Genomic DNA, 22482 nt, shown 5'->3' with positions numbered 1-22482 from the left:
TGTGAAATAAGAGGCCAGAGTTCTCTATCACAAGATTTTCTTCTACAGAGTTGTATTTACGTTTTTGAAAAAAACTTATTTTTTTATTCAATAAATTGTGTTCAGATTAATTAGTAGTTTGTTTAAGGTTTGTGTAACTAACATATTACATATGTTAAAATTTGTATATGTAAATAAAATATGTAATCGGGTTCAGTTATAATAACAATAATATGCAATCGAATAGATAGATAGATTGACTAGAGGTATGCACCGTGGTGGTGGTCCAAGGTGGTCTATTATGCCCCACCCTGAGTCACAACGACTCACATAGCCCCAACACATTAATGAACTCCAATATACTACTAAGTGCTAGTGACTACCCGGCGGAGGCGCTGGGTGCGGAGGAGCTCACATCACTCCAAGACTTACTCATGGAGGAGGTATTCAGAGGATCTGGATACAAGGCCTCCTTCCATGGGGTATATTTCAAGGGGGGCATGCTGCAGGTTGACTGCAAGGATGAGAGGTCGGCTTGTTGGCTGAGGGAGATCGCTCCCAAGCTAACAGGCTGGAACGGCCCCATCCTCTGCGCAAAAAAAGGGGGACGAAATTCCGCCCATGCACAGCATGACGGTCTTCCTCCCCAGATGCGCAGGAAAGTCTTACGAGTTTGCTTTAGGACTCATTCGCAATCAGAACGATGGCCTCGATACATCGGCCTGGCGGGTGACCAAGAGCATAGCGGAGGATTCAGGATGGAAGCTCAACCTCTGCATTGATGACGAATCATACAAATTCGTCAGGAGGGTGAGCTTCCGCCTGAATTATAGGTTCAGCTCGGTGGTCCTGAGGCCGTTCAAGCCAAAAACGATCACCGAGGGCGATGCGGAAAAGGAAATGCAGGTGGATGAGGTTGCGACTCAACCCTGCGCAAGTACGTCGAAGCAGGCGGCAACTGCTGAGAAGACGGGCGAACAAGGAGGGGCGCTACCCTCCACTCAGGAGCTTCTGGAGGGGCTCACAAACCTGGCGGGAGACATCGCGGAGGACGGTGAGCATGAGGACCAACTCCTCATGGAGCCGATCCTGTAGTGAGGCCGCGCTTAGAAGTTGCCCAGGTGAACCTGCATCACGCGGCGTCGGCCTCGGCGGTTATCGCGAGCAGGATCACGATGGATGGACTGGGCATACTGCTGATCCAGGAGCCATGGGTCAATAAAGGAGAGGTCAGGGGCCTCAAAACGGAGTCAAATAAGGTAATCTGGGATCTCTCAAGTGAGAGACCTAGAACCTGCATAGTACTTAGGAACGGTATTGACTTCTTCTGTATTTCAGAGTTCCTAACTCAGGACCTGGTCGCTGTGCAAGCGAGGAACGACGAAGGAGCGGACTTCGTCGTGGCAGCGGCCTATTTTCCGGGGGAGACTCCGACGGCACCCCCATAGGCAGTCGTCAACCTGGTGGAGTATTGCAGGAGGAATAAGCTGCTCTCATCATGGGCTGCGACGCGAATGCCCACCACACCGAATGGGGCAGCACGGACTGCAACACACGGGGTGAGTCTCTTATCGAGTTTATAGTCAGTAAGAATTTAAGTATAGCAAACGTGGGGTGCGAACCCACCTTTGTAACTAGTGTCAGAAGGGAGGTGCTTGACATCACGCTCAGTAACGAGTCTGAGGTAGGGCTGATCTCACAATGGAGGGTATCATCGGAACCCTCCATGTCGGATCACCGTGTCATAAGATTCGTGCTGAGGATGGGGGTCAAGCAACTCCCTCCCAAATGTATCCCTGGGAACACGGACTGGGCCGTTTTTAGGGAATCGCTTGCAACAAGAATTAGCAGTAGGGAGCAGCTGGATAGAAGCGCAACGGCTTCTGGATTGGAGAGAGAGTTGTCTGCCCTAAACCAATCCATTATAGAAGCTTATCATAGCAGCTGCCCCCTAAAGACAACCGCCAAGGGAGGTAAATGCTCCTGGTGGTCTAGTAAACTCTCAGTTCTAAGAAAAACGGTGCGCAAGCTATTCAATAAGGCTAAGCGCACCGGAAACTGGGAGGATTACAGATGCAGCCTAACTGCTTATAATAAGGAGATTAGGACCGCGAAACGGAAGAGCTTTAGGAAGTTCTGTGAGAGAGTCTCCTCAACACCAGAGGCAGCTAGACTGCATAAGGCTCTGGCTAGAGGCAAGACGGACACAGCACTAGCGATTAAACGATCTGATGGGACCTATACGTCCAGCGCAGAAGAAAGAGCTACGGCTCTTCTACTAGCGCATTTCCCGGAGACGATTCAAGAAGACCAGATTCGACCTATGGTCGAACGAAGGCCGTCACGCTTGGACTGGACAGTCGCAAAACAGCTCTTCACTGCAGACTCCATCAAGTGGGCGCTGGCCTCCTTTGAAAAATATAAGTCACCGGGTGCGGATGGTATCCTTCCAGCTTTTCTGCAACAGGGGGAGCAGGTGCTATTGCCCCACCTTGTTCGGCTGATGAGGGATAGCCTAGCGCTGGCGTATATCCCAGAACCATGGCGCACCGCAAAGGTAATCTTCATACCCAAAGTAGGGAGGAAAGACTACTCATTGGCGAAATCGTTCAGGCCAATCAGTCTTACTTCCTTCCTACTCAAAAGTATGGAAAAGATCATAGACCACGAACTACGATCGAAGATGCTGAAGGCTTCACCGCTTCATGAGAAGCAACATGCTTACAGAGCAGGCAGGTCAACAAACACTGCTCTGTACCAGCTAACCTCAGAGATCCAGAATTCGTTAGATGGGGGCGAGGTGATGTTATGCGCCTTCCTCGATATAGAAGGTGCCTTTGACAACACGTCTCACGAGAGCGTGTCAAGAGCACTGGAGAAAAGGAGCGTGGCAGCACCAGTGCGCAGATGGATTACAGCCGTACTGCGCACTAGGGTGGCGGAAACCGCAGTGGGAGAAACTAAAATTCGTCTGGGAACAACAAGAGGCTGCCCACAGGGTGGAGTGCTATCCCCCCTACTTTGGAGCCTAGTTGTGGACGATCTCCTTGAGCGGCTGACTAGCAATGGAATCCGCTGTCAGGGATATGCGGATGACATTGTTATCTTAGCTAGGGGAAAATTTGAAAACACACTCTGCGATATCGTTCAGAGGGGATTGGGACTGGCAAAGGGATGGTGTAGTGGGGTTGGCTTAAGCATCAACCCCGCTAAAACTACAATCATTCCCTTAACCAGACGGAGGTCACTGCCGGGCCTCAGGAGTATATCCCTGGACGGCAGAGTGGTTGAGATGGCCAGCACGGTCAAGTAGCTGGGCCTCACGCTGGATTCCACACTACGATGGAATCAGCATGTGAACCAGACCTTAACCAAAGCTACTAAAGCACCATGGTGTGCAACCGACTTGCTGGAAAATCCTGGGGGTGCTCCCCAAGGACTATCAGGTGGATGTACACCATGATCGTGAGACCGATTATCACGTATGGAGCGGTATCGTGGGGTTCGAAAGCATCGCAGACTTCGGTAGGACTTAAACTGTCGAAGCTGCAAAGACTTGCCTGCATCTGCGCGTCGGGAGCAATGCGAACGTGTCCGACCGCAGCACTGGAAGTCATGCTAGAACTTTCACCGCTACACCTGGTAATCAAACAGACTGCCAAACGAACTCTGCTCCAAATGACAGCAGAGGGAGCTGGCAAAGGGAAGGTAATCTCATCCCAACAGATGAAAGAGCTAAGTGAGGAAATACCACTAGCCCTTCTCCAAGGGATAGCATTACCAAAGTAGTAAACTTCAGCAGAAAGTTTCAAGTAAGCCTTGGCAGCAAATCTGAGTGGAATGACTCTTCACTGGACCGGCTGCTAAGGGGTAGCACCATCAAGTGGTACACCGACGGGTCGAAAACGGAGGAGGGGATTGGTGCAGGGGTCGCTGGGCCAAGCACCAAACTCTCCATTCCCATGGGAAGTTTCCCTAGCATTTTCCAAGCCGAGGTCTATGCTATAAGTCGGTGTGTAGGGATAAACCTCCAACGCAACTATCGCAATAAGAGTATTGCTATACTCAGCGATAGTCAGGCGGCACTAAGAGCGATCTCAGCCTATGAGGTCAGATCTCTCCTAGTGATGGAGTGTATAGAACGGCTGAACAGCCTATCTAAGCAAAACCGAGTACACCTTATTTGGGTGCCTGGCCATAGGGGTATAGCTGGGAACGAACTAGCTGACGAGTTAGCCCGCTCTGCAGCCTCTACAAAAATGGTAGGGCCGGAACCATACATAGCGGTTGGTCCACATACCATCAAAGAGCTCCTCCGAAGGGAGGAAAGAGCAAGCAGGGAGATACATTGGCAACAACTTCAGGGCATGCACCATGCCAGACTGCTATTGGGGAGTTACGACCTCAAGCGGTTTAAAGCCATAATTAATCTCCCCAGAAACAAATTCCGGCAACTGGCAGCGTTCTACACCGGCCATTGCAGGCTCAAAAAGCACCTCTTTAACATGGGCATAGCCTCTTCTGCAAACTGCCGGTTCTGCGACATAGAGCCGGAAACCCCTGAGCATCTGCTGATGAACTGCACAGCAGTCTGCAGACGCAGAATCAAGGCCCTGGGATCCATGTTTCCACACAGGGATCGTATCGCCTCACTAGCACCCAGCAGAATTTTGGAATTTATCAACATGCTGGGCCTAGATGATACGATATGACTTAGGGGAGGGCACAATAGACCATAGGTCGCGGTGCATACCTCGAAACTAATCTAATCTAATCTAAAGTGCTAGTGAGGCGATGTGATCCCTATTAAGAAACAGGGATCCAAGGTGCACTCGAGTCGAGCCCACAAACCCGTGTTTTTCAAATTGGTATAAACTACAATTACGTGAAATTGTTATAAAAAGTTTCACCGTCAATTTTGAAATTATGTAGAATGACAGAACAAGGCATAATTCAGAAAAAAATACGTACCGTTTTGTAACCAGAGAACTTAGAAGAACGAGAAGGTGCAAATTGAAATTTGTATGATGCTCGATTGGACGGCTAACAGAGCTGAAAAATTGAGATCAAGGAGTTCACCATTTTCTGTAATATTTGCTGTTATTTAACAGAAATGAGAATTTATAACAACGTTCTCTGACAAAATACGTATCTCCCAACATAAAGAGAAAAATTAAATAATTGAAACAAAAAATACAAATCCACTTCACATATGCATGCTTATTTTTTGCCATATAAACGATTTTTATGATAAAAATTTATAACATATGATCTTTTTTGCACAAATGAGTCATGATAAAATGGACCACTATAAACTCAACGATCAAATACATGTCCTTTTGTGAAAACAGAGAAATAGTTTTATTTTCACCAAGAATGGAAAGGCTTTCTGTTGCAAAAGAAATATAATATTAGCGGCAAATCTTTATACTTTTATTGAAAATAATTTCTGAAAATTAACAATTTTCGATAACAGTATTCATTATATCATCAAATATTTTATACATTTGTAAATTTTCTATACAAATAGTCCAAAAATTCTCCACAATGTAAAATATAAAAAAGTTCGAGTTTAAAAACTCTTTAAATACAGTGTGTATGTATATATGTATTTTATAAATGAATTGTGTATATTTAAATAGCGTACATCATTAGCTTACTCAATAGCATGTGTACATGTCAGTTAAATGCCAACAGTTTTTACTTTATAAATTTTTGTAATAATAGTAACAACAGTAAAAATAGTACTTCATTCATTTTCTTCATCTGGTTTGGTGTTTTTTCTTTTGTTTTAGTTGTAACATGTAATGGAAGAAATTTAAGTTTAATATGTAGTAGAATACCTGCTAATGCTCCAAAGCTTGTCGGGATACATTAATTTAATTTAATAATACTTTATAGTTAGTAAGAAATTAATTACTGATAGATAGTATAAGCGTGTTGCAGATTGAAATGTTTTTAAAAATATTAACTTGAAATAAAATTCGATTCGTGTCATTACTTGCAAAGAGACATAGATAACTATTACATACCGAAACTTGTTTAACAATTATTTGTATTGTTTGTAAGTAAGGCAATCTTTTAGTTGTACTTATGTATTTTTGTTAACATTCGTTATTTAAAATATAGATATATGTAAGGATTAAGTTATTGCGCTACATGGATGCGTTTGTGGTTCAGTGCAGTTTTAGTGAAATTGTGTATTGAGATTTTTGGAAAAATCTTTAAATAAAAACTTAAAATTAAAATGATAGATGCAAAATTAGAATAGTTCATTGATTGCGATACTTCGGAAAGTGCCTTAATTAAATAAACAAGAATAGCTAAAATTAAAATAGAAGATATTGCAATGTAAGACGATACAAAACTTATTTATATAGTTTTAATTATTTCAAATCGCTATATCGCCATGCTGAATTTTGAATTAAATATATTTTTTCGGAGTCAATTTAAAAAATGGGGCTTAGAATTGACTTTCTTCGTGTTGGGTTGTCTTTGTTGTAACTGTCTCCGTTTCGCCATTGGTCTTTTCATGTGAAATACTAGTGATAATTGATTTGATAACCACAGAGCTGCTATTAGTTTCAGTTGTATTGCTGTAAATTTATGTATCAAAATTTAAATATAAAAAAACTTGCTATTTTCAATAATTTTAAAAAAAGTTACCATAAAGGCGCCAAATCCATCAGATTTGGTATGTTGAAATCGCTGACATCCTTCATGTTTGCACTGGTCAAAGTTTGATTAGTTTGTGTGCTTAATACAGATAGTCGACCTAAAATTAAACGTTTAGCATTATTATAGTTACAAGCTGATAATGGTGATTTAATATTATGTTTTTTTTAGTGCACTAGTACATTCTGGCGAAAAACTTACAAAATGTATTCACTTGTTTTATTAAAAATTATCCATTCCATATGTTCGTCTTATTATTATATAAAATGTAGTCATTAACTTAAAATTGGTATACTGCTTTTTATATTTTTAATTACTAAAGGGTGTTTTTGTGGACGCCTAAAAATAGATTAATTTATCAATAGTTAGAATTGCTCTGTATTTTGAGCTAAAAGACAGAAAACGGAATAAATACAGCTTTTGGCTGTTCCACGACTAATAACCACATAAAATGGACAAGGGCACATGTTCTTAGTATGAACAGAGAAACAACTCTATATATATACAGTAGCAATAAGACTAGAACGACTTCAAAGGCATTAAATATTTCGATATATGCAATAACCAAAAACACAAACAAAGAAGCAAACATTATTACTTATGTGTAATAAATGTGATAGAACCCATCTTGTAATGCACATTTATTCCAACCATCACCAGTATGTAAATTAAATGATTGCTTGCTTACCGACAGTTTCTTCAGTTGTGGTGGTACATAGAGTAGTTGTTGTGGCGTTCAAATGATCTCGCACGGAATCAACCGTTATATCGCCCATGGAACTAGTGATTGTCTCGTTGGCACGATTCGGAGAATTACTGTCCGAGTTTGAATTAACACCATTGGTTAGAGTAATGCCTCCCTTTTGTACATCGATGTCGACTTCAAGCGGTTTTGTGCGATCTTTCGCTCCCGGATCTTGTGAATTTCTTGCTGAAGACAAACTCGCTGCCTCAATGTTTTCTTGGTTCTCTTCATTTATACTATTCGCATCGCTAGCTGCAGTGGCGTGCTCATCGGCAACCAACTCTTCCACTTCAATGCCGCCTTTTGGGGTAATGGCTTTTGTGGTTGATAGAGATATGCGTTGCAGTTCCGAGGAGGAAAGCATGTATAATGCCTCGCCGCCATTCGTAAAACAAAGCGATGATATACCACTAGAATTGAAATTATAGATTTGTATATTGACTAATTAATTGTTAATATAATTAAACTACACTTACTTAATATCCTCGCGTCTGACAGCCGCAGCATTTAGTTGTCGCTTTAGCTCCGGTATCGAAAGTACCATTATATCGCCCATATTCGTTAGACAGAGCAGCGCCATTTCGTGATATAAACGAGCATCGTTGGCACTACCTCCCGTAGTGTTCGCGCTGGTGTTGGCTAAATCTTGTGTATTCTCTTGTGATCGCGTTGAAGTCGATTTGGACGGGCTACCACCAACACCTTGTGCCAATAAATCAGCTGGCAAGCGGCAGGAAAACGATGCGAAATGTATACGTCGGACACGTGCACCCTCATTCGCGGTTAGCTTATACTTATTGATTGGTTTCAATTGTGGCAGTGAGAACACTTTAAATTGCTCTTCAGATGCGATTAATAAACGATGTGGTGGTGAAACGGCACTACTGTTGCTATGCTGATCAACTGGATAGCCATGTTGGTCGAATATGGCAATACCGACGACAGGTGCACGGTGTTTTAGTTGGATTTCTTTCGCCAGTTGAGCCGACACTCGTCGTGGCTGTGTAGCTGCTGTTGTTGCCGCTGCGTTACCGCTAACTGGTGGTATATTGGTAGCAGCAGTTAGAGCAGGTGGCAAATGTAACAGGAAAACTGATACTGTGCTCGAGTTTGTGGCTGACCACAATGTGGGCGAAGTTATATTCACTGTAATGGTTGAAATTTATTATTATTAATTTTCAAACATATGGTAATTGTAATTATTTCATTACCATTAGTTATAAAAGTTTTAGCGAATTGTAAGCATCGAACCATAGAGCCCATGCCATCGTCGGTGGACCGCGCTTCAACTTGTCGTTCAATCGGGCGTGCTTCCAACTTTAGAAAATAAGTGTATACGTGTGTTGGTTATTTGTCATGTGATATGTTCTACTATTACAATGTACTTACAGTTGTAGGCACTTGTGATGGATTGTTTCGCGTAGAACGGCCCTTACGCAATTTACGAAAAGATTCACGTAACGACTTTTTAAATGACTTACGTCGGGACAATTGCTCCCCTGCACCTGTCAAATCTATATATTATATTTAATTAGTTAGCGTGAAAGTTTATTATATATAATCTAAATTGTCTTTATACCATTTGGATTGAGAGTGCAACGGTGGAAAACTGGCATAAAGGTGTTATAGTCAAATAAAACTAAACCATGTGCAGTGCCTCCAGCCACTAAACCCCAATTCGCTTCCAGAGCCAAGCAGGTTATACTTGCCGGGGGAAGAACTTGTAACACGCCCGTTATTTCAACACCAGCGTCACCAATAGGATCAGCATCAGGCTCAAGTAGATTTGGTCGTACTGTCAGTTGATCATGTCCCTTCCAGACGAATCCATCACGATCGCTTACCAAATTCATAGAACTCGCTTTTAGCGCAGCGCTTTCAGATTCGCTGTTGTCAAAGTTGGCAATCACGATTTGACCAGCAGTTCCACCAACAATAAGACGACCAATTTTGGGACACAAAGCTATTTTTTTAACAGCTAAACGTGGATCGTCAGAGTATGGGTCGAAAAGGCCAGATTTTCGGAATGGTGGCTCTGACTCATCCAAAGGTTCCGATGTTTCCGCCGGTATATCATCCTGATTCTCATGTCTTTAAATAAAAAATATTTCTTTTATCACAACAAATTAGAAATAATTTTAAAAATTACCCAAACAATGGTGCGGTTTTAAAATTGTAAAGCGGTTTTAGGACAACACCAGTACAATCCCAAAATTTCACTGAACCGTCTTCATGCCCAGTCAATAGTATTTCATACATACGTGCATCTTCATTGTCAACATCGTCAGGCACGTCTTCTTCTAAGATACCGCCATTAATTGGCCATTCTAAGTGGCTGCAATTAGCATCTTGTTCTTCTCCTGCATGCACGATTTTATTATAGACCTCCTGAGTAACCTGAGATGCCAGGTAATTGCACGTAACAGCGGATGCATGCACTGAATGTAGATATGGTGCTTTTAGAACAGGAACTTTACTATCAGTTAAATCATAAGCACAAAACTCTTCTTCTAGCAGTACGACCAGAACTTCGACATTGTCGGTATGATTTTGGAATGTAACAAAAAAATCTATAACTTTTGATGTGAAGTCCAAGCACACTTTATTGCCGTCAGTTGCATGTACTGACACACAGTTATGATCTCCATAAGCTGAGCGAGGCATGCCACCAGAGAATACGACAACTTCAGCAAAACTGCGTAAATAAGTAATTTTGTTTACATATATTTTTTAGCGTATAAGTTAGAATAAGCTTACCCACGCTTGCCCTTATACAGACGATTTATGCTTTTACATGGATCCGGTCCATACGGAACGTAATTGACGTTCTTTGGTGCTTCGGCGTTAGTCAAGCTCCAAGATGCGTAAGAACCATCAGCATGATACCAAGTAAACTGAGTTCCAGTTGCATTTACAAACAGACCCACACTCTGACCATGGCCGGGTGCAATGTATGCCCGCATTACTGCGGAAGTTTCTAGATCCCATAATACACAAAGTCCACGATTATACGCAATAAGCAGTTTATTATGCGCATTTGGCAGTTGGCGTATAGATTCAATAGCACCTGGATTTAACTTGTATGTTGGGGGCACTTGCTCTAGGACAATATCGTGATAGATAACCGGCTCACGTATTGAGAACGAATTTAGATCGAATTGATAGATATTGCCACCTTCGGTACCAATCCAAACAATGTCTTTGTTCAACGAACAGCAAAGCGATGAGACTTTCTTTAATTTGCCGTCAAAAGGCAATGTCTTGATGGCAACCAATGTTGCACCGACCGGTTCCCACAAAATCAAATGGTTTGAAGCTGTCAACGACAACACACGTCCTGTGCCGTAGACCCATTCCAAAAGCTGGACATTGAGTTCTGCGGCTGAGTTGCTGATAAGCGTGTGTTGTCCATAAAATTCTACACCAGGTTGGCCAAATACTTTGAGAGCTCCCGTTTGGGTTCCAATGGCCATTAGTTTAGATATCGGGTCATAGGCCACTGCGGATGGTTTATGTGGAAATCCATGTTGTGCAGTCTAGAAAAATATGTAGAATAATTTGTTAATATTTTCTTAATCAAAGTTGTGCAGTAAAACAACATTTTTTCTGTTCTACTGTAGAGAAATCTACGCTATAATTTTTTTATTCCACCTCAGTGGATTAGCAATATTGTGGGCAATAAACATATGGACATATATGCTTTAATTTATAGAAGTATTATTATAGAAGGAGTACATCCGAATTTGTATAGGTGATTGATTTATTAACTATTACTTGGTAAACCATAGGTTTAAATACCGTTACAAAATATGAAATTATAGCAAAAACTTCATTTCCAGTGGCAGGCTTCTGGTCTCATAACAGCTCATTATTAAATCTAGAAAGTTAGCAGTTAGTTATTATATGAGGAACTTATTTAAGTGAAATTCATTCTCTTCAATGTATATTATACATACAACTGTAGCTTTAATTGTTTGAAATTTTTTCTGTGCACCTCAGCGTTTCAACTGCTCTGCTTTGCAACGATGTCGAAATATTACTTTAATTGGTTATTATTTTTTTTATTTGCTTTACGGCCAAGCCGCTATGGCAAACTGTATACATGCAAAATGACACTTGATAACGAGGTGTACGGGCAACTTGGAGCAACTTAAAAGCACAAGAACTAAGATTATTAGCATTGGCTTAAGTGAGCAGTAATTATAAACAACGGATGTTCTTTATTTTAGTTTTTTGCACATATACACACTAGATACAAAAACTTTCTTTGACATACAAAAAATAGATTTCATTAATTTGGCTAGGCTAGTGAGAAAACAACTATATTCAAATAATGTTGGCTTGTACATACGAAATATTCGTATACATTGAAAATTGTATTTGAAATACGTATAAAATTAAAATTAACATTTTTTAAATGTTATTGTTTTTCACATATATGATAGATATTATTATTAGGATATAAAGTGTAGTAACTGTTACCACAATCCCACACTAACTTTTACAGAAAATAAAGGCTTTAGGATTTGTACAATTTTCTTATTCAATGCCATGAATAGTATACGCCGATATGGATATCCAGAGAGGGGGGAGAACAGGGACAATTCCTCCTAGGCTGCTGTTCTGAAGGCAAAAATTTTTTTCTCTAACAAAACTACTATCACACCTGGCACCCGGTTTTCTTCTTACGGCCCTGTAGATATCTATACGTTTCATACTTAAGTATGTCCGAGTATGTATGTACATACTATGTAAAAGTACTTTTGGATAGCAAATATTTTTATTATCAGTTTATCAATTTCATCTTGTATTTATGTCTGTTATTAAAATTAAAATTTGAATTTGTTTATAATGCTCCGCAATGTAAAACAACGGTACCTGTCGAGCTGCGCAGCCGCTTTCATGTGTGTCTTGCTTTTTAAAACCGTCCGTATAGAATAACATCACGAAACTGAGAGATTCAAAGTATAATACTACTCTTCTAAGCCAAAAGAGGAATATCTGTTTTTCTTGTTTGTTTTTAACATTATTTTCTTTTGGCTTTTACTCGTTTTGGCCAAAGCTTAAGAGATTGGTGTAAATGAAGTAAACTTAGAAGTTTAGCTTTGGTCAAACTTTTTTCCCCGTTAGGTTTGAGGTGTAGATTATAAGAAATAAGATATATGTTGTTGTAGTCTGCAATTGCATATCTTTATACTTTACATTTACAAAAGCAATACAAGTATTATTTACATTTTTGAGCATTTCACTTTCATCACGTAAATGCTACATACAAATCGGCATTCAATGTATATTTTGCTTTAGTAAGATAACCAATATAAATAACAAGAGTAAAACAATAACAAAATCTTTCTATTTTTTTTTACTTATAAATAATTAACAATTTGCCATGCAAACAAAAATGATAATAGCATTGCAACGCTCTCCAAATTTCTATTTAAATACTGCTTATCTCATTTATGTATATACATACATACATATGTATACATACTGTGATTATATACATACATATATGTATAGGATTAACCTTATTGTTAAGCTTAAACCTTTGATAGATAGATAGATTTTGATAGTTAAGCCCTCGAATTTGTGTTGTGCTTATTGATATTATAGGACAGACGGAGATTACTGCAGATTTTAAGCTACCTATGAATTGATAAAGAATATTAAGACACTTCTTTTATGGAAAGAAATAGTTTTATTCCAGCTGCAGCTTCTGTAGAGTATTATGCACATTTACCGGGTACAGTAAAAACATTGATAATTATTCGTAATGAATATTTTGTGAAATTTGGTTTTCTGATTCAATAAAAACTGTCTTATACTTTCTGAACATACATATGTAAATATTTCTCAATTAGTCAAGTGGGACTTACAATTAAACCGTTGAAGATGCTTGAAAATCTGTCTTATTATTATCTATAAAAAACAACACAATACTTATAAAATATTTCAAATAAAATACCGTTAATAATAACTTTTTGAGATAATTCATAGACTTTTCATCTTTTCAGATATCACGTAAAACCACATTGTTGTTGTACCAGAATGAAAAAGTTTTCAAATGTACCACTGAGTGGAGACAGTCGCTGTACGGATATATTGTAATTGCGATTACTTACGTCATTATTACGTAGAAATGCCGAGTGAGATATTTTAATATTTAATATTTTATGTGAATCGAAATTAGGCAGGAGTTTTAGTCCGCTACTATAAATAATTCGTTTAACGCAAAAAATAAAAATAAAATTAATGTATGCATAAGTACATACTTGTACATGCCAATTTGTACTTACTGTCGCTTTAGTTGAAAGAATTTCAGTTAAATTTCTGAAATTCTCTACATAATCGTTCACGACACATGCCAATAATTACCGAAGGTGCAGTTTTAAGTGTTTTGGTGTTCTTGTGTTTGCTTGCATTTTCGATTTTACATTTAAACGATGGCTAATAAGCGGCTTGTGAAGTTCATGAAATAAATATTTATACTGGAATTTTTTGTATACCCTGTACAGGGTATATTAAGTTTTCTACGAAGTTTGTGACACCCAGAAGGAAACGTCGAAGACCCTATAAAATATATACATAAATGATCAGCATGATGAGCTGAGTTGATTTAGCCATGTCCTTCCGTCTATATATATACAAACGAGTCCTTTAGTTTTTAAGCTATCGATATGGATTTTTGCTTTTTTGTCGGAACGGCCGATATCGGTCCACTATAGCATATAGCTGCCATACAAACTGAACAATCGGAATCAAGTCTTTGTATAGAAAACTATTTCCTTTGACGAGGTATCTTTACGAAATTTGGCATGGATTATTATTTTAGGCAATAATGCAATCTCTGAAGAAATTGTTTACATCAGATCGCTATAGCATATAGCTGCCATATTATCTAAACGATCGGAGTAAAGTGCTTGCATGGAAAACTTTTTCATGTGACGAAGTTTCTTCACAAAATTAGGCATGAGTTATTGCCTAAGCTAGCAATGTAATCTCCGAAAAAATTGTTTAGATCAGATCACTATAGCATAAAGCTGATACACTCCCCCTTGGCTAATTCCATACAGCGCCTGTTTGCCATCATTATTTTTTTCAAACTCTTTTAAAGAACGTTCAGCCCATCTATGGCTTATGAGCATTGATTTTCTTGTGTATTCTTTACTGATATGGAATGGAATGCTTATGTGGGAATGCTGTCATACAAATTGAAGGATCGGAATAAAGTTATTGTAAGGAACCTTTGTATTTGTGAAGGGTATTATAGCTTTGGTGCAACCGAAGTTAACGCGATATCTTGTTTTTTTATCAGTTAACATATTTTTAACTTTTTAACAAAACTGCATTATGGCATGTAACGCACGAGTTTAAAAATAGAATTAGAACGTCTGCAAATGAAATGAAATAATACGAAATAATAAAAGTTCATCTTCTTCTTGATTCGCACCAATGAGAAATACCAAGTCAATCGCTTCACAACACATTCGCAGTCAGGTTTTAAAATTTTTATGGGAACAAATAATTTTAATATTTTCGAACTCACTTTTGTACTGATCATAGCACATACATATGTACATATATTCTTTATTATAATTCGTAATTCTTTAAATTGTTAAGGTAATTCCCGCTTGAATTACTAATAACCTCCTAATTATTTCAAGGATGTTTTCAAACGCTACAACAGCAACAACATTTATAAGCTCATATACATGATATACATATGCATTGTATATATGTACTTACATGTTTTATCAGACATATGTATATATAAAGTCTAAACAATGCCAGCACTGTTATGTTGAAATGTTTGTTTGCGCCAAGAAGTTACAACAGGTGCATATCAATTTTTAAATTGTTTTAGTTTGAACATCATATCTTATCTTTTAGTAGAACGCTTATCAGGCGGTGTGCCGCTTACTCACCGATGGTCGTTTATAAAAGCGAATATTTACCTAAATTTTTATATAGAGTCGTAATCAGGGCCGCACCTGATCGAATATGGTTACATGTGTACATGAATGTATGAAAGAATGCAGATCCGTTTATATAGTACTTTTGAAGTAACCCTAACGGAATTTTCAAAAATATATTTACATATATAAAAGAAATAGCTTTTTATCTTTTTAATTTTCATGGTGAGATACGACAGCATAACTTATTTTACAATATATCTCAAACGTACTACTTGATCCAGATGAAAAGTTACTTTCAGGACGGACTCCACATTTTTACCGATTCTTTTTACCCTGAACCCTGTATATACGCGAACTAGTCTCTCAGTTTTTGAGATATCATTTTTTTCTCTCCAAGAACCTGCTTATTTTTCGGAACCGTCGATGTCGGATCTCTATAGGATACAGTTGACATACAAACTAATCGATCAAACTAAAGTCCATGTCCGGAAAGCTTTTTTATTTGATTTTATTATTCAAGACAGCGTTACAATCGCCGATCAAATTGTTCAGATCGGATTACTATAGCATATAGCTGTCGTACAAACTAATTGAATTAACTCAAGTCAATGTTGCAATTTCCTCTAGCATCAGACGAGCAAGTTTTCTGTCGCAATGAAATGTTAAATAATTTATGTTGTTGTTCCTTCATCTAATATAGTCTTCTGAAAGAGCCATTTGCGAAATTATCAATTTCTACCCAGGAGATTTGGACGGTAATAAGAAAGATTGCCGCTTCAAGACAATCGCGTTAAAAAATTGCTATTTCGCATTACCTGAGAAAAATGTGAAGGGCAGAAAAACATTCAGCACAAACTCTTTTATTTTATTCTGTTTATTATGAACGGATGCATATGTACTGTTAGTTCAACTTTTTCGATAGAATAAAGGTGTGCCATCGTTGGATTTGATAATGCAAACAATAAATAAACTGGAAATGGAGCATTCACACGCAAAAGGTGTACATTTTATAGATAACTATATTTTAGTACGACGATAATAACATAAACCCTTTAATCCATTCCATTTACAGCAGCGAGGTCAGCTGTATATCAGATTTAAATTAATATAACGGCAATATTTAGCCATTTTGAAATAACTTTGCGAAAATGTCAAGACAGCCGGTTGAAATTACAGCAACACCCACATTGTCTCAATGCAAAATCATGACGTGGATTAAGAAACATACTTTATACAAAAGAAAAAACTTAATTCCAAAACAAGGAAATGGCTGTAAGCTAGCAAAGAAGTGGCTAAACGAGTTATGTTGGGTGATGACGACTACGCGCTTTGCGTATCTATTACAAACGGCAACCATCTATCAAACTATCTAAAAGCCAATACCTGCATAGGCACGTACATATATACATATATTTATACATTTTTGTGTATATGTACTCGTATGTATGTAATGAAGTTAAAGCGACCACAGTTGTACTGATTGCATACACTGTAAAAAGTTATTGATATTAATAATAATAATAAAAAAATTTCCTACGCAATGTTTATTATGAAGCAATAGGAAATCAAAAACAAAACAAGTGAAAACTTCCAAGGTAAATGGAAATAAGATTTTCGTTACCCCAAATTTCTAGCATAACCTCAGCGAATCCATTAACTATTGTTCATAAACTTAGTCATTGTTTAACTTGTATTTTTACTGCAAACTGTGTTATCTTGCAAAGTGTCGCATTCTAAAGAATTTAGATAAATATTAGCCTTGTTTACCTATACATAGCAGTTACGGTTGTCATAAAAATGTTCGATAGCGTAATTAATATATATACATATTTATGTAGAGGTACTTTCAAGTCTTTCTATCGGAATTTGTAAAAAAAATGTGTAATTTTTAAATTGAATTATGAAATATTCTCTAAAATTGAATTCATTGTCGAATTATCTAATACCAATTGGTTGTCTTTATAAATTTGGGCATAATATTAGGCATAAAATACATTTTTATTTATAAAATATGAAAATTTATATTATATTGCATTATTTACACATTTAAACAATAGATCAAATTTGTGCATATAAAACGACAATTTATCTATATATGTAAAGTTGAAAAAAAATAAATAAATAAATACATAATAACCTATTGTTAAAAATGTCATTAAAATATTTCAAAAATTTTGTATTTAATTAACAGGTTTTTATTATACCTTTTTCATTTGAATTCTCTTATTTTTGTTTCTGATTGTTTAATTATTGTTAAATTTTCAGTGTATATTTTGGGACTCACCTTTCTGTATGAGAAAAGTTCTTTCTGCAATCGTTGTCTTTCTGCTGTTGGCTGCTGGCCTTTTCCACGTATAAATTTTAACATCTTGAATCTAATAGAATGATATGTATGATGTTATGTCTTTGAAGTGATTGTCTTAAAACAAGGAAATCTGAAACAAAATAATTTTTCTTATTATAAAATGAATTTATATAATTATTATCCCATAACAGTAACATTTGTGTAAATTCTGGGAGTGTGCGTTAGTCGCAGTATATACGTATGCATATATAATAAGCGCTCAACAAGTGGATATTTGCATCTTCATAGCACTATCTCTAATTTTTGCACGTTTATAGTCCATTGGCCCCCTAATTAGTTCAATTTATGGATGTACAAATATTATAAACATTCTTATTGTATGCGTTAATCTACAATAACAAAAATCGGAAAGTACGTCGAAAGAAAACATATAGAGCAAACAAGTCAACAATGCGTAACGCCATGAAATGGAACAAATAGCATAAATATTGGGGATATATCTTTCCAACCAAGCATTAGAACGCCAACGAAGCGCTGAGCGAGTAAATGCCTAAAATGCAAGAGCAACGAAGCCATTCTTGAACAGAAGGGAAATAGAAGCTTAACATTATGTATTTATATATGCACATATGTATGTGCATGATACTATGCGTTTCTATGCGGCATTATGAGTCAACAGGAAGGGCACCAATATTTATTGTATATTCTCGTACATGAATAATTTAATATTTCATTCAATACACGCCCGAATTATTAATATGCCTCCGTTCATTCACAGGTGTTATATGCTCTGTTTTATTTGAATTAAACCTGGATTATGTACTTATTAAATCCAATATCGGAATTTATTTTCACACTGTAGTTTATTAAGTGATGTAAAATATCATTAATGATCTTCTTATGTACCAATTTAAAAAGTTGCAAAATAATTCTCCAATTAAACAATATTCATTTGCAATGTTATTTGTATTTATTTATGAAGAGCGACACTCTACTACACCACATACAACACCCAACACATTCGGCATTTTTTTCTCAACTGAAAAGAAAAACAAGTTCGTGCGCACTCGCAAAATGGCCGTTGAGTCAGAGTTGCCTGCGTCTCCAATTGGGTTTAAAATAGAACTTTTCAAAATCTTTTATAATTTTTTTTGAAAAACCAATTTATTAAATTTTTACTTTTTATGTTAATTTAATTTTTTTATATTCTTCAATCGAAATAAAAGCATTTTCAAAAGAGGTTTTCATGGAATGTTAGGAGAAAATTTTTAAATAAGAGTTTTTTGCTGTATTATATAACATTTATGAAAATATATTTTTGGACTTATAATAAATAAAAATCTGTATACAAAAAACAAATCTGTGGTTTGCGCTAATTACCAGAGAACGTAGATAGTACCTAATTTATACTTTGACTTAATACCTAATATATAAATCTACGTTCTTTGTAGTTAGGGTATACTTCTACGTTTCATATTGGCGAATACGACTCTGAAATCTACATCAGCTGACAGTTGTTTCTTTCAAGGCGTTCATACTAACGTCTCAACTGCACATGCAATAAATATTGCTTGTAACAAATATTATTAAGAATTTCCTTACGTCGATATATACGTTTATAAATAATAATAATTACTAATGTACGATTATAAATATAGTAACGTTACTTTTCATAACTAATAGGAGCAAGAACTTTCTACTAACATTTTCTGAATATTTGTCATTATTTAAGAATTTATCACGTTTTATTTAAATAAATTCAAAGGAAATGAATCCAATATCGCTTGATACAGGGTTCTTGTAGAGAGTCAAACTTAAATGAGGGAGAAACTGAGCTTCTAGAGAAAATATGTTTTTTAATTCCGTAAAAACAAATAATAAATTGAAAATGAATCAATAAGTATTATATATTTGATCCGTACAATGTTCGAGAACACACAATAAAAAACTACATTATTAAATTTGTTGCGAATTCTTACATTAATTGAAATTACCCTTTATTAAAACTATCAATATTTACAATTTTATTCTAATTGTACATGTATAAAGACAAAAAAGATTATATGACATTTGGTATTTTATGCTTTGGGTGAATACTTATTAAAAGGCATAACTTTAACAATTTTTTCTTTGAGTAAGGAAAAAGGAATCGATTTTATTGTATTTGTATATAAGTACAATATACTTTTAAAACATATTTTATATAGACATTTCAATAAAAAGTTAAAATAAAATATAAATAAGAAATAATTGAAATAATAACAAAAATAAGAAAAAACGTATATTTCGGCCGCTCCGAAGTTGTAAACTCTCCATAGTTGCATTTCATATAACATAATCTGAACAATTTCTTCGGAGACTATACCGCTACTTTGGCCAATAATCCATACCAAATTTCGAAGATAGCTCATATGAAAATATATTATATGTGGGGTTCTGACAAATCAGCAGCTTTTTGGCGAGAAAAAGACGTGTGCAAAATTTCAGATACATATCTCAAAAACTGAGGGACTAATTCGCGTATATACAGACAGACGGATGGACGGTCGACAGACATATGGTCATGGCTAAATCGACTCAAATAATGCTTGCTGATCAATTTTGTATATAGGTATGTATATAATAAGGTTTACGGCGTTTCCTTCGGGGTGTTACAAACGTGACAACCTTAATATACCCTGTTTAGGATATATTAGTTATAATAATGTTACTGTGAAGCTATAGTCAACATTTCAAGTAGATACATGTGATAGTTCCCGAGTACCATCGATTGGAAAAATGTGGCTTAGAGAAAAACGATGTTAAAATCTTATGTGCTCCAGCTAACTGGCCCAAAAGCTTTGACAGTGAATTAAGTATATATTTTTTCCTTCTCTACTAATGTAATAATGCTTTTGGGACTTTAAAGCATCCTTTAACTAACCCAACAAACTGCGAAAAATTTCTACCTCTCGATCTTCTCCAACGTTTACAAGTTTTATTATATTTTTACGTTTAATAGATTTTTGTACCGACTCTCCATGCTCATCAGAACGTTAAGCAAATACAACCATATGTATATACATACATACCTGCATATATAAATATACACATGCATATTTAATATTCTCAGTTGACACTGCAACTTGCCGCTTTGGTAGTTGGTTAGTTCAGCGCCAGGTGAATGCAAATCTCTGTCCAATCACTTGGCTTTTACAATATAGAAGAGACATATCTTTTTCTCAGTCACTATCAGTATTTATTTGATACTTACATTGTATTTATGATAGATGCTTTCATTTGTTAAACAAAAAGCTTAATATAGCAAATATTAGGAAATGAAAAATTCAAGTATGCATACGTATGTAAGTATATCTACAAAAAATTTAATTAGTGACTCAAATTTCACATTTGATGATGAATTTGAGCCAACTTTAGCGCATCAGACAAGTCTCAACCGACACACATAACATATGTACTTACATACATACATATATTATGTTCAAGTAACTACTGGCTAATACTTATTTGACATTCAACTGAAATCTTTAGTTTACTAAAACAAATTTATAATTGTTTACACTTTTATAATCTTTATTGCATATTTGGTATAAAATCTGTGTTCCGGTACACCAAGAAGTACATTATTACGTATCATTGATGTCATAAACCTAAAAGTAAATTTTTACGTAGTCAGCTTCATTTCACAAAAGTTATGGGAAACACAAATTGTACATTGTACCAATATACTGCAATAATACAGTGCTCTTTCTTTAATCACTTGCTCTTTGTACTTCTGAGAGACCGCAGTGATACAAATTCAAGTTCATACATTCATAATTAACATTTCTTTGAAAACAGATACTAAAATGGCATTTTGTACACAAAAATAGAAAACATTATAATAAATAGGCGCCGAGAAGCAAACTTTACCAAATTAAATATTTTCAAATAATGCTAAAAAACAACAATGACGAATGATTAAATCGAAGAAAACGCAAACACACTCATTTGAATTTCCACGAATAATGACGCTATAGAAAACAATCTATGAATGAATGAACGATATTTTTTTCTCAATTTAATACGCAAGCATTTGTTGGGGAATCTCCAATAACCAAAAGTTTACTCTCATGGAACGTATTTGTTGTTATTGTCATATTAACATGCATATGCACAAAATCGCAAACGTTTCGGTTTTACGCATGACTCATGCATTCACGATTTTCTCACAATCACGCTCCTCATACAAATGCTTGCTGGTCGGCATTCAGAGCTTTGCAATGTGATCTCTATTAAAGCCAATACAGAAAGCAATTCTCAGAGATTCTCACATTATACAGTAACTTTTAAATTGCAGTTTGAATGCATGTGTGTGTGTATATATTGCCCGTATATGACGTAGCTCGTGTAGTAAATCAGCGAAAATTTTCATTCATAAAAATTCCATGCGATTTTACAGTGATCGCGTAAGATATAAGAAGGCTGGTGTTCTAATCAGATAATGACGTAGTCGAGTGAGTGTGAATATATGCATATGTATGTATGCACATACATAAGTGAAATGATAGAATCTGTCCATTCCCAGCAAGAAAATGGAATTTAAAATTTATTTGATTTATTAACATTTTATCTGTAGACATACACATATACTTGTGCAATACTATATATAATGTAACATAAATAAATATAATATAATAATTTGGTTTCAGGTACTCTTAGATATACAAAATATCATTATTTAATAATACTGAACTCTTTTTTGTTAAATACTGATATAAATCCATAAACACTAAATAAAATGCTGTAAATATTGTGGTTTTGGTTCAACAGCTAGTATGACATTTATATCCTATAGCGACTCGATTTGAACAATTTGTTCG

The 22482-nt window shown here is 36.2% G+C and overlaps 1 protein-coding gene across 1 annotated transcript; it reads right to left on the bottom strand.

Annotated features, from left to right (window-relative positions):
- Positions 1-5390: 5390 nt before the first annotated feature.
- l(2)gl (LLGL domain-containing protein l(2)gl) lies at positions 5391-18670 on the bottom strand. The gene is made up of 11 exons (XM_014235523.3): positions 18527-18670; positions 17600-17750; positions 10157-10935; positions 9549-10094; positions 8979-9490; positions 8789-8913; positions 8611-8716; positions 7876-8545; positions 7343-7809; positions 6646-6754; positions 5391-6575 (listed from the first exon to the last, which is right to left on the bottom strand). The coding sequence occupies exons 2-11, from the start codon at positions 17681-17683 to the stop codon at positions 6443-6445; spliced, it is 3531 nt and encodes a 1176-aa protein (XP_014090998.2). The 5' UTR covers positions 17684-17750; positions 18527-18670; the 3' UTR covers positions 5391-6442.
- Positions 18671-22482: the final 3812 nt, after the last annotated feature.

The sequence above is a fragment of the Bactrocera oleae genome, chromosome 3 (genome assembly GCF_042242935.1).
Source record: "Bactrocera oleae isolate idBacOlea1 chromosome 3, idBacOlea1, whole genome shotgun sequence".
NCBI lineage: Eukaryota > Metazoa > Arthropoda > Insecta > Diptera > Tephritidae > Bactrocera > Bactrocera oleae.
The sequence above is the reverse complement of the archived record's forward strand: the minus strand, read 5'-3'. Positions and strand labels throughout refer to the sequence as shown.